Source organism: Ochotona curzoniae, unplaced genomic scaffold (assembly GCF_017591425.1).
Source record: "Ochotona curzoniae isolate NIBS_2020 unplaced genomic scaffold, NIBS_Ocur_1.0 contig_1302, whole genome shotgun sequence".
In the NCBI taxonomy this organism is placed as follows: Eukaryota; Metazoa; Chordata; class Mammalia; order Lagomorpha; family Ochotonidae; genus Ochotona; species Ochotona curzoniae.
Genome location: NW_024465035.1, coordinates 18,649,645 through 18,662,258, shown reverse-complemented (window position 1 = coordinate 18,662,258; position 12,614 = coordinate 18,649,645). Strand labels below are relative to the sequence as shown.

General features: G+C 48.5%; 1 protein-coding gene across 1 annotated transcript in view; it reads right to left on the bottom strand.

The window, feature by feature from the left end:
* ITGA9 (integrin subunit alpha 9) overlaps positions 1-12,614 on the bottom strand; it is a 240,981-nt gene that overhangs the window by 71,246 nt on the left and 157,121 nt on the right. Inside the window, exon 18 of the mRNA XM_040964761.1 lies at positions 156-306. Within this exon, the coding sequence (XP_040820695.1) occupies positions 156-306 (151 nt within the window). The remainder of the gene's footprint in view (positions 1-155; positions 307-12,614) is intronic.

The following is a 12,614-nucleotide window of genomic DNA, read 5'->3' as shown; positions in this document are numbered from 1 at the left end:
ATTTTCTTGGGCCATACCAACTTACTTTTGAAGTCCAGGATTGAAAAAAAATCCTGATAACTCCGGAGGCAAAGTGTTTGTCAAATCGCTGTTCCAGCCTACAAGCGAGAGCACTGAGTGACCCCAGAAGGTTCTCCCCAGGCTGCCCTCCTTACCTTCTGCCACATGTTGATGAAGAAGAGCTCCCGGGACACGTTGAAGGACACAGTGGCATCATAGGCGTCGTCTCCCAGGTTGGAGATGGAGATGTTTAGGGAGATGTTCTTCACTGCTCCCAGAGCAAGATATGGGGTCTTTTCATCAACACTGTAATGGGAAGCAAGCAGCACTTAGTGCCCTAAAACATATTAACATTAACATGAGGCATCAGGGATGGCTGGGAATTGTGGAAAGAAAATGGGGTCATAACTTCAAGGTCCAGAAAACCCCTCAACTAGCCATGTGTCCCCAGCAAGCACTTGGCTCCAGGAGGTCTCAGCTTCCTTGACCCACACACACAGCATTTTGCCTTGTCTCACCAAGAGGACTTGCTACACGGCTCACATGATTTGCACACCCACTCAGAAAACCCAATGGACACACTCAATAGCCTGTCCACGGAATTCATGGGCGAATGAGTTGTTGGTCTCGATTCTCTTTGAGCACCTGCTATATGCCAGTCACTGTCTTTCGTGCCAAGAGAACCACAGAGTTCTTGTAGCTTCATGAAGTGAGGAACCACTTACATGAGGAAGCACACTGGAGTAAGAGCAGCTATGGAGAAAACTTACAAGATATAAGAGAAAACGTTAGGGAAATTGACCACCAGAGACTTGAGAGCCACCTGTGGAAAGGAAGTAGCCTTTACTCTAGGGACACCAGTATAGGTCACTCCATAATGGCTGGGCCCAGACACAGCAGTTGCATGTGCCATTTTCAGCACTGATGGGGGCAAGCCAGTGTGGATGGGTGGGATATAGAGGCTAGTACGTACTGGTTAACTTCTGGGCTATTACAACCTCAGGAACTCCCTGAGTTCTTACAGTCAGTATTTCCTTATCCCCTTTCTTAACCTCAGCACTCTTCTCTTCACCTGACTTGGCTGTTCCTGTGAAGCCCAATTTCATGCTACATGCCCACCATGTCCTACATGTGAGCTTGGTTTTTACCCACATGCCTGCTGGCTTCCACAGCCAAAGTGCCATATTTTGATGTGGGTGGGGTGGGATGCAATTGTAAATAGTGTGGAAATCCTCTTTGTTGAGGGGATCTCTCAGCAGAAACCTGGAAAAAAGAGAAGGGCAAGGTATGCGAGTAACAGCGGCAAAGTCCTAGAGGTAGGCATGTCCCTGGTGTCCAAAGGGCCGATGAGGCTGGAGAGGAGAGGGAATAAGAAAAGTGAATGTTGGAAGATCAAAGGCCTGGGGGTTGGCAGGCCAAGCAGGCTCTGATGGCCATCATTAGCTTAGCTCTCTCATTTGAGCCTGAGCCAAATGATTCAAGGGGGTTCACATGACCACGTGGGTGAATAACATAACAAATGCTTAATGGAGAAGCAGGGAGCAAGGCTAGGAAGATGCTCCTGCAGGATGCAGGCCGGGCCCGTGAGAAGGGAGCACAGGCTAAAGCTATTCCAGAAGTTGTACTGACAGCATTTACTTAAGACTTGACCAGGAAGTTAGAAAATGAGGAGTCCTGGGCTTTGGGATTGAGTAAAGTGGAACAGAAGAGCTATTACTGGATAAAACGGGAGACACTGTAGGCCAAGAAGGGTTAGAACAACCCTATGCTGCCTGCCTGGGTGATCACAGGAGATGCTGGAGATACTAGGGCAGACAGATCTGGGCCAGACACATATTTGTGATGGAATAGGCATGGTTGCCAGGGAGCAGAGAGAGAGGTCTCTGGTTGAGGAATAGAAGATGAGAAGGAGGCAGGCATAGACACTGAGCGGGACTGGCTGATGGGACAGAAGACCAAGAGAGATGCTATCACCTGTCACAGTCAGTCTGTCCCACTGCCAGGTGGACCAATGCAGGAGGAGGGATTAGAACAGTTCCAGCAGAACTTGGTAAGAATGCTCAAGTAGCATGATGAACTTCATGGAAGAGGCTTCTAAAGATGCAGGAGGGAATAAAAGCAGCATGCACAGGAAACTACTCAGGAAAGCTTTTCTACAGAGAGGAGCAGCTGAATTATAGATGAATGGGGTTGGTGGTGCAAATAAGGCTCAAAGGAGCATTTTTTTAAAGATTATTTTTACTGTAAAGGTTAGGGTTAGGAGATACAAAAAGATCTTCCATCTGCTGGTTCATTTCCTCAAGTGACTGCAGTGGCCAGAGCCAAGCCAATCTGCAATCAGGAGCCAGGAGTCTCTTCCGGGTCTCCCACATGGGTGCAGGGTCCCAAAGCATGTGCCCTTCTTTATTCCTTTCCCAGGCCACAAGCAGGAAACTGGATGGGAAGTGGAATAGCTGGGACGTGAACTAGGGCCCGTATGGGATTCTGGTTCTTGTAAGGTGAGGATTTAGCCACTGAGCCATCACACTGGGCCTGGAGAATTATTATTATTATTATTTTTAAAAGACAATTATTCTCAGAGGGCAGATGCATGCCTTTGGGAAGGATTCACTCCTGAGGACAGAAGACAGGACTGGAAACCCATGCAGGGCCAGGCCTGGGGAATGACAAGAAGAGGGGAGGAGCTGGCACTGCAGCTGTGTTAACCATATCCTGCAACGTGAAACAGGAGGGCCAAAGACTGAGGGGTGCAGGAGAAGGGTGGTGAGCAAATGACGCAGGTGGCAGACTGGCAGAATAGAGCAAGGCTAAGGCTGACGCTGTTGGTCAGTGCATGAGATGGGTGGTGATTGTGTGATGGGCGCTGTGGACAGTCAAGTCCATGTCGCGGACCGGCTGAAGCAGTGGATGTAAGATGGGATCAGCACAGCAGGGTCTGTGAAATGGGCTGTGGTGACTTCTGGCTGCCCAGTATCTTGACCTTATCCTGTCATGGAACTCTGAGAGCTGGCAGCAGAGGTAGAAAGTGTCAACCCTAACCCTGTACCTCTTGATGGTCATTACAGTGTGGGCTCTGATTCACTGCAACATGTGATCTATGGGTGTTGAGGTGGCGTCATATGCTGACAGATGTTCTCTGCCTAGGATTATGAATGTGGAGGCCTGTCCAAAGCCAGTTGTCCCAAGATCACACAAGATTGCTGTAGAGGCATTGAGAGCCCTGAGGTAACACCGTCCGGTGTGATCAGTGTGTCTAGCCTGAGCTTCTTCTTGAGCCAGCCTATATCCTCCTGATAAAATGCCTTTTGTACATGAAATAGCTAGCATATGTTTTTGTTGTTTGCAACCATTAACACAGCTAGTACAGCATGAAAGAGAATTATCACCAGATCACAACAGGCCATGCTACTTTGAAATATGAACTCGGGAGGGAGCATCGCCATTACCCACCCACGAAGTGAGGCCCTCGGCCTCCTGCACGTCTGGCACACCAGCAGGAATAACATGTGCAGTGAGCCATTGGAGGGCCAGCCTTTGGAAATGAGAACTCTAATGGAGATGTGAAAAATGAACTCAGGGCTCTGAGTTTCAAATTCTTGAATGATCTCCAACAAATGAAGACCCTGACCCTGGGTGAGTGTGGCCATGATTTATTATTGTTGGCCACTGTCATTCTCAACAGTCAGCGGTTTATTTCTGTCCTCATGTTTGCTTTTGTAAGAATCCAAGAGGAATCCTTGGGCTTGGGACTGTGAGGGAGTTAATAGTTTCACCTCCAAAAGCACTAAGTGGCAAGCCCTGTTCATTCCAGGGCTGTTGATGGATGCACCTCCTCTTCTTGGGTGTCAACGTCAGGGGATCAGGCCAGCAACATGTAAGCCTCCACCATCCCCCCAAACTCTGCCACCTGATCACACAGCAAATTGGGGGTCTCTGGGACGAAGGGGGAGCCAACACCTTGCAGGGCAGATTGTAAACCCACATGCTACAATACAGTCCACAAAGTTGTCTTCATGTTCCCTCTAATGTTTAGATGTCAATAACCAAATCAGCACACTTCTGCTTCCAAAACTATTCCTAGAAATGAAACAAAAACATGATGAAACCTCACAGCACTGGAAAGGGCCTGGACTCGAGGCCGTCATCTAACTGATCTAATTGCAGAGGCTTACGGTGAGCCAGCATGGAAGTGCTAGAATAGGGTGCCCAGTGCCTTCCCAGCCTCACAGCCATTCCTTCCTATCACTGCCCACTGTCCCCTCTGCCAGGAGGCTCACAGCTTTGCCCCACTGAGGTGAGATAAATCCCTGTTAGCTGGCCAGCCCTGTGCTCCATCAACCCCTGTGCTCCAGCCCTGTGCTCCATCAACCCCTGTGCTCCATCAACCCCTGTGCTCCATCAACCCCTCAAGGCATTCGCTCCAAGGCTGTGGTTGTACATCACTTTGTGTGGCTACTTGAAGAACTCCTTCTCTGTTCAGCCCTAGATCTGAACAGCAGCAGGCAGGAATTCAGATCTGCTTTTACACATCCTTGGGCTTTATGCATCTCTGCCACCCCAGAGGCAGTATTGTGCCTGATATAAAGCTTTCTCCAGGGATATCAGAGATGGTTCTGCAACACCTCAGTGAGCCCCTGTGCAATATTGGGTTTAGTCATTTGTCTTCCAGCAGGACTGTAAGAGAGATGCATCATTCACAGTAGGTATACAAGGAAGCCCTGCCGAATTGATGAACGAATGAATAAATGATTGAATGAATGAGTGGACATTAATGTTATCATCAGTGCCACCACAGGCCATGAGCTGAACCTGTGCATTTTACAATGGAAGAGCCTGAGCCTGTGGAAGACAACCCATTCAGTCATGTCCTGCACATGAATGAGCAGGGACTGGGCTGGAGCCAGCACCGAACTTCTTTTGCCATGAAGGGGTCTTGAGAATAAATCCCGCCTCAGTCTGAAAGGGGTCTGGCTGAAGTCTTCTCATGACATCTGCAAAGAGAAGGGCCTGGCTGCACCCCCAGCAACCCTACCAAAAGATGAAAACAATCAGGCACCAGAGTTCTAGGCCAGACATTCCACGGTGCTCATTTATTTATTGAAGAACAATCTCTTCAATTTTCAAGGAATGCAACTCCCTTAGAAATGTCCCCATTAATTCTAATTTGCATGTGTCGTCTTCTTAAGTGGATCATATTGCTTTGTACGGGAGTCATCTTGCTGGACATGGAAAGCATCAGGAAGGACTGGACCCAAGCTGTGCTGTCTCAGCAAGGCTTATCTCAGCATGCTTATGGAGCCTGCTGCAGCCACACTGCTTCTCTGGGATCCAAACATCTACCTCCGTGCACGGCCCAGCAGCTGTTGTCTGAACTGTCACTGTGTGTGGACTTAAGCTGAGCACCAATTCAATCACCACTTTAGACATCAGATGAGGCTGGCTATATCCTTGGGAACCTCTGGAGAACTTGTTCTCTAAATCCATTCATCACCAACATCACCGTTCAAGGACCTGTACTGGCTGAGGGCACTTCTTTATCAGTCATATGCACTGCATCATTAAGGTCACAAAAGCGACATATCCCCCTTTCAGCCAGCTGACTACTTTTTTTCCATATGTGAAGAATCTACAGGAAGGAACCAAAGTAGCTGTACGGTGCTTAGAAACTTGTCCATCTGACCAAAGTAGATTTTTCCTTCCATCATAAATTGGGATCTTAAATATAAAAAGAAAAATTTTTCTTTCACTGCTCACATAAATCTAGCTGGAATACAGAATGCGAATGCTGGTCAAGTGTGTTGGCACACAAACTTCTGATCCCATCATCTGTGTTCCTTGGCAAGCACAACTGTATTCCTAATGACAGCTAGGACAAAACTGCAGGACAACCAAACCCTTCCCTGTTTCCTTTCCTCATCTACTTCCTCTGCGCCTCCCTCATTCTAGTCACAGATTTATTTATCTATTTGCATTTTTTTAAATGCAAATAAAAAAGTCCCTGGCTTTGGACTGGCCCAGCCCCAGGCTGCTATGGCCATTTTGAAAATAAACAAATAGAAGATTTCTCCTTATCTTCTTTTTCCTCCTCCTTCTCTGTAACTCTTTCAAATATGTAATAAATACTTCAATAGAGGAAGGAAGGAAGGTAGGAAGGAGGGAGGGAGGGAAGAAGAAGGCATACAGCATGAATGCTCGTATATTCCATGGAGATACTGAGTTTTACTAAATTTGACACCTTAGGCCAACAGCCATTGTGGGTTGAATGTGATGCTGGGCGGAAGAGGGTTCTGAGGGGAGAGGACTGACCATACAGATACAGAATCAAGCACTGTTTGAACAAGGACTCACCCCTCCAGAAGCTGACCTGAGATGCTGAGAGCAAGTTGAGTATGTGGGACCTGGTCCTCTGCAGGTAGACATGGAAGAAAGGCAAAGGCTAAAGGCCACCATATCGGCCAGATACCCCTCTGGGCACCTCAACTTCATGTTGGTAGGGAGAAGTCTGTGCAGAACACAAGTCTCAGGTTGGCATAGTTGGGGAAGGAGTGTGCTCCTCGCATGGCTGGCCTGCAGTGGCAGTCAGAGAGGGCACAGAGCCATGGCCAGCACAGGAGGATCAAATGGGTGTAGACAGCACAGATTAACTCCTGCTCCTGGGCCTCTGCCAGCTTTCTGAACCAGAGAGTGGCCCCTCACGTGAGGCCTGTCACTGGCAGGAGAGCTAGGGAATTAATCCATGAAGAGTGGTCCCAGCTCCCTTGGGAAGGGACGCAAGACTCTGAAGCAAGCCCACCCTACCCCTGGGACCCACATTCCAAAAATTTCTCCCTTGAGCAACAGTAGCCAGGACATATCCTGATTGTCACAGTCCCAATTTCTGCTGATGGTTCCAACCCTGTTGGCCTCACAGTGGGTGTGGGTGCCCAAACACACCTGTCACCAGTCACACCTATCACACTAATAAGCATATCTGCATCCACTGTCTACTGCAGTGGCCAACTGCCCTTAAGGGCAGGCCTGCCTACTCTGAGCAGGTGGACAATGACCTTGAAGACAGCCCCTGCCCTAAACCAGGCACAGGAAGGGTTAGGCATACACAAGATTCTCCTCTTGAATCTGTACGATGTGCACTTCAGCGCTTCCACAGCACAAACCACTCTGGGGACCAATTGGAGGAGACAGAAGTGGCATTAAGAACGCACTTCTGAGCCCCTCTCCACAGGGCACGTGCCATGTCAGACACTACTCCCGGGTGCCCAGCAGAGGAGGCACCTCCAAGGTGCCACAATGCCTGCTCTATGTGGCCCACTGTGCCTGTTTCCAGTCAAGTCCGCTGCCACATCTCAGCACGGTGCCAAGGTTCCCTGGTTTACTCACGGAAAAATTTCCATGACTCGTTCTGGGAGGCAGGGGCTGGGGAAGGCCCCAGGACATAATCAGCTTGCCTCTTCAGAAAATTAGTGTTGTGGGCCCAGCAAAATAGCCCAGTGGCTAAATTCTCACTTTATGTCCCCCGGGATCCATATGGGTGCTAGTTTGTATCCTGGCTGCTCTACTTCCCATCCAGGTCCCTGTTTGTGGCCTGGGAAAGCAGTCGAGGATGGCCCAGGGCCTTGGGACCCTGCACTTACATGGGAGACCTAGAAGAAGCTCCTGGCTTCAGATTGGCTCAACTCTGGCCATTGCAGCCACTTAGGGAGTCAACCAGTGGGTGGAAGATCTTACTGTCTCTCCTTTCTGTATATCTGCTTTTCCAATTAAAAAGAAAATCTTAAAAAAGAAAGAAAATGAAGAAAATGAGTGATCCATGCACAGGCATTTGGCCTATCAGCTAAGATGCCCACTGAGACAGCCACACTGCATGCCGGAGTGCCTGGGTTTCTCTAACAAACAACAAAGAAAAAATTAGTGATCTACACTAAGCAACACAAAAGCCCGTTCTCCAAACCACAGCATTTCTGTCTCCTAACAGAAAAGCAGTCCACACTTTCATCAAATTTCATAGACATGGAGTATTACAAAGGTCAAGGCCATATCCTAGGAGGGCAGCAATGAAGTCTGCCTCCATAACACAGAGAAGTATATATCCACTTATGAATATACACTGAGGATGTGTACATTCGAAGCCTTACCTTAGTCCTCCCCAGGATGTATGGGAAGATATTCATGACTCAATAAGGTAAGTGGGCTGGTCAACATAAATAGAGACCAATCTTCCACCCACTGGTCTCAATGGTCACCGGTGCTAGGACTCAAACCCACTGTGAATCAGGTAGACAAAAGACAGGAAACAGCAACCCAGGCTGGGCAGCTCGCCCAAAGGGACAAACCTGGATGTCCAGGTACACAGCAGGGGGAACTGAACGAGAGATCAGAAGCCCCCAGAGTTAGGGGGGCAGAGGAGAGGGTGGGTGATGAGTGGGACTGTTAGGGAATGGAGGATGGGAGCTGAGACGCCGGGGCAGGTGAAACAGCCTGATTTTCACCCACTTCCCTCCACTCTTGTGCCAATACTTTATGCAAGGGAGCCTGGGAGACCTAGGTTTCTGGAATCTCCCTTGTGATCAAACAAGACAGGTGGCCACACAGTGATGCAGTCTACAACTTTCAGCTCGTCCTAAATTGGAGCACTACAGCAGCTCACTTGCGACAGAACTCTGCACAAGGAAAGCTTCAGGGGAGAGCCCCCCCCCCACCAACCCCACGTGATCACTCTCACAGCACATTCCAGCATCAGCTCTGTCATTTCCCCTCTCCCCATCAGGAATGGAAAGTTCTTTCAACGTTAGCCAAAGGTGGCACATTTCTTTGGACCCTTGTAGATGCCACTGAAATCACAAATTCTTTAGAAACCAGATAGCCATTTCCACTGGTGTAAAAATCAGTAGGGTTTTCTTGATTTAAAAGGGTCTAGTTATTGTGGCAAATATGCAGAGATACATTTAGCTAACTGAGAATATGCTCCCCTCCCAAAGACAGACAGACAGACACACACACACACACACACACACACGCATCTTCTGTACTCTGAATAGCTCCCTAAGCGGCTATTAAGAGCCAGGACAGGTCCAGACCTAGGTCAGGAGCCAAGAACTCCATCTGCTCTCCCACACTGGTAGCAGAGCTCCACAGACTTGGGTTACCTTCCTCTGCCTTTCCAGTTACATCAGCAGGGAGCTGCATCAGAAGAGGGGCAGCTTGGACTGGTATAGCGCTACCTTGGTTTATGGAAGGTACTACCCAGGGCTAAAGGGTACTGGAGCAGTTTTAACACATAAATGATATTCTCAAATGCAACATAAACTGATGACAATGCCACGAAGCAAAATATGTGCTACACACATGTGGCTATGTATGTCTTACTTCCTCCAACACTAAGCTACTGCACTGTGTGGGTCAAGATGTGCCTTATTGGCATGGCACAGTCTGTCTCCTCGTGCAAAGCAGATCCACATGGTTAGTTTTAGCAAGGAACCATGAGCACCTCTGCAAGGCATCTCAGCTACAACAGTGTTGTAGGGAAATGGTCCCAGGTGCTGAGCGTCTAGTCTGAAAACCCACTTCTATGAAAATGGAAACACCTGTGCTTCCTTTGTTTGCATCAGTGCTATACTCACAACATGAGGGAAGGAAGAAGACACAGAGGAAGGCAAGCTGAACCCAAAGAGTAGAAGTTCTCCCCAGCAGTACTCAGATGATGAAGGTAGCCTTGTGTTACCAGCCCAAATATCCTGCCTATGTTCCTAACTGACCTGATTGCAACCCTAGGCCATCCAATGGCTTGTGGAGTTAGAAGCTAACCTTCTTGATTCTAATTAGGCAAACTCAGCCAAAGAGTGGATCCCTTCCCGGCCCCTACAACAGCTGGCCTCCCTCCTGGGCCCTGTGTGTGAGAGAGCTAATTCCCAGCTCACGGAGGATTGCAGAGCCTTGTGTGAGCGAGCCTACCTGCAAAAAGTAGCTTCCACAATCACTCCCTCTGGGACATCTGGAAGAAATCAAGTTTATCTGCGGCAACAACTGGATTAAGGACAAAGAATGCTCTGGGAGGCAGAGGAAATCCCCAGATCTGTGGGCTCATGGGGGCCTGAAGATCTAACACAGGGATGACCCAGCCACTGTGCCATGCTCCCCACAGCGCCACCTAGGCTTCCAGCCTTCCATGTGCAAGATGCCCACCTGTACTTCCCGGAAGCTGGCAATGCAGTTGGCCGTAGCTATGAGATTTCCCTGCTTGCCTTGAAACCCCACTGTGGCCCACGGTCACGCCCATGCCACCCTGCCCTGCTTGCGGTGAAGCCCTGGGTCCCTGAGCTCATTAAAGCCAGGGTGTGTGTCTTTAATGGAAAAGAGCATGTATTTCCCAACCAGAGCTACTGCAGAGAGCAAGAGGCACCGGGTCTAGGAAACGCTCCGCCAGCAGCATCTAAGTGGGGACAAACAACGAGGAAGATGGCAGTGACCAGGGGAGCCCCAGTTCTCGGTATCCTGACAGTGGGATTTTGTCTTCCCCAGCCGGCAAAGCACGCAGCTGCTTCTCTCACACGTCTTTTCCAATACTGAACGAGCGTTGTTAGAACACAGGTATTTATCTGCTTTTTTAAAAAGACTGATTTTTTTTTTTAATTTGAAAGGCAGAGCAACAGAGAGAGAGAGAGAGAGAGAGAGAGAGAGAGAGAGAGAGAGAGAGAGAGAGAGAGAGAGAGAGAGACACAGGGAAAGGGCTTCCATCCACTGGTATACTCTCCAGATGGCTGCAATGGCTGGGACTGGGCCTGGCCAAAGACAGGAGCCCAAAATTCCATCCAGGTCTCCCACACGGATGGCAGGGGCCCAAGACCATCCTTTGCTGACTTTCCTAGCACATGAGCAGGGTATTAGAAGTGGACTTGCGGCAGTATCTATTGTGGGATGCTGGCATCACAAGCAGTGATCAACACATCATCACACAATGCCAGCCCCTTAACCTGCTTTTGTGACACCAGACATCCTTGCCAGGGTAGCAGAGCAGATAAATACTGTCTCAAAATAATGCATAAGGGCCCAGCACAGTAGCCTAGTGGCTAAAGTCCTTGTCTCGCATGCTCCAGGATCCTATGTGGGCAACGGTTTGTGCCCTGGCTGCTCTACTCCCCTTCCAGATCCCTGCTTATGGCCTGGGAAGGTAGTGGAGGACCACCCAGGGCCTTGGGAACCTACACCTGTGTGGGAGACCTGGAAGGGGCTGCTGGCTTCGGATCCGCGCAGCTCCGATATTGCAGCCACTTGGGGAGTGAACCAGTCGATGGAAGATCTTTCTCTCTGTCTCTCCTTCTCTCCTTAAATTTGACTTTCCAGTGAAAATAATTAAATCTAGTGACTGTATCAATTCACATTTCCACCCTCTGGGGCTAGCATTATGGTACAGCAAATGAAGCTGGTGCCTGTGACACCTGCAACCCATATGGGTGTTGGTTCGTGTCCCAACTGCTCCACTCCTGATCCAGTTCCCTGTCAATGGCCTGCAAAAAAGCAGAGGAACATAATCCAAGTGTCTGGGCCCCTGTCACCTACATGGGTGACCAGATGGGGCTGCTGACTCCTGGCTTCAGGCTGGCCTAACGAAGTCATCTAGAAATGGAACCAGCCGATGGAAGACCTCCATTTCTCTGTTCTTCTTTCTCCCTCTCTGTAACTTTAACTCCTAAGTAAATAAATCTTTGTTAAGAAGTACCTGTTTCTCTCCATCCAGCATTTGTTAACTTGCCTTTTTGATACTAACCAATCTGATAGGGGTGCAGTGCTAACGTGCTGTGGTTTTGATCTGCATTTGCCTGAGTGCATTTTCTCACACACCTGTTGGCCATCTGTAGCTCTCTCTTTGAGAAGTGTCTATTGAGGACCTTTGCCCATTTTGGTGGCAATGGACCTTGGCCACCATGCCAGTTGTTCTAACATTACTGACTGTTGCCCCCCCAGGGCAAACCTGGTTCTGCCCACTGTCTTTGAAAGGCCAGGCTCTGAACTGTACATCATAATATACACAAAACACAATTCAGCAGAAGCAGGCTGACCAGCTGCTAATGGGTAGCAAGACACCAGGACTTTCGTAATTCAATACTTAACCTTGGACCAACGGAATATTTTCCCACCACATGAAGATTTCTGAGTCCAAAATAAATTCCCAGTACTGAAAGTCTGCCTCAAGACAAGAAAAAAAAAATCCATGTATTTCTATTTCTTGGTGCTTTGTCTCCTACAGCACATTTGGAAAGACTAATTTAAAATAAGTAATGATCTGGTCATTTATAAATCTCATTCATTATGCATTTCTTTCATAAACCCAGGAGGTCCTTCTGACTAGTATGAAATTAGTCCAATGTCCTCTCCAAGAGTTTTAAGTGATTTTTCTAAGTTTGGTGAAATATCAGCTACTTCAGGTAAAAAGTATACAAGTAATGCTGATTAATATTTCGAGTAGCTTGATGTGTATTTCTCTGTGTCAAGAGAGGGTATGGCACTTTTTCCCAATAAACTCATACAGAAAAGACCCTTAGGGACCCAGAAGGTGCTGAGGCAGGCCATTTCAACTTCTGCACTTGTCAGCATCCCATATGGATGCCCGTTTGTGATCC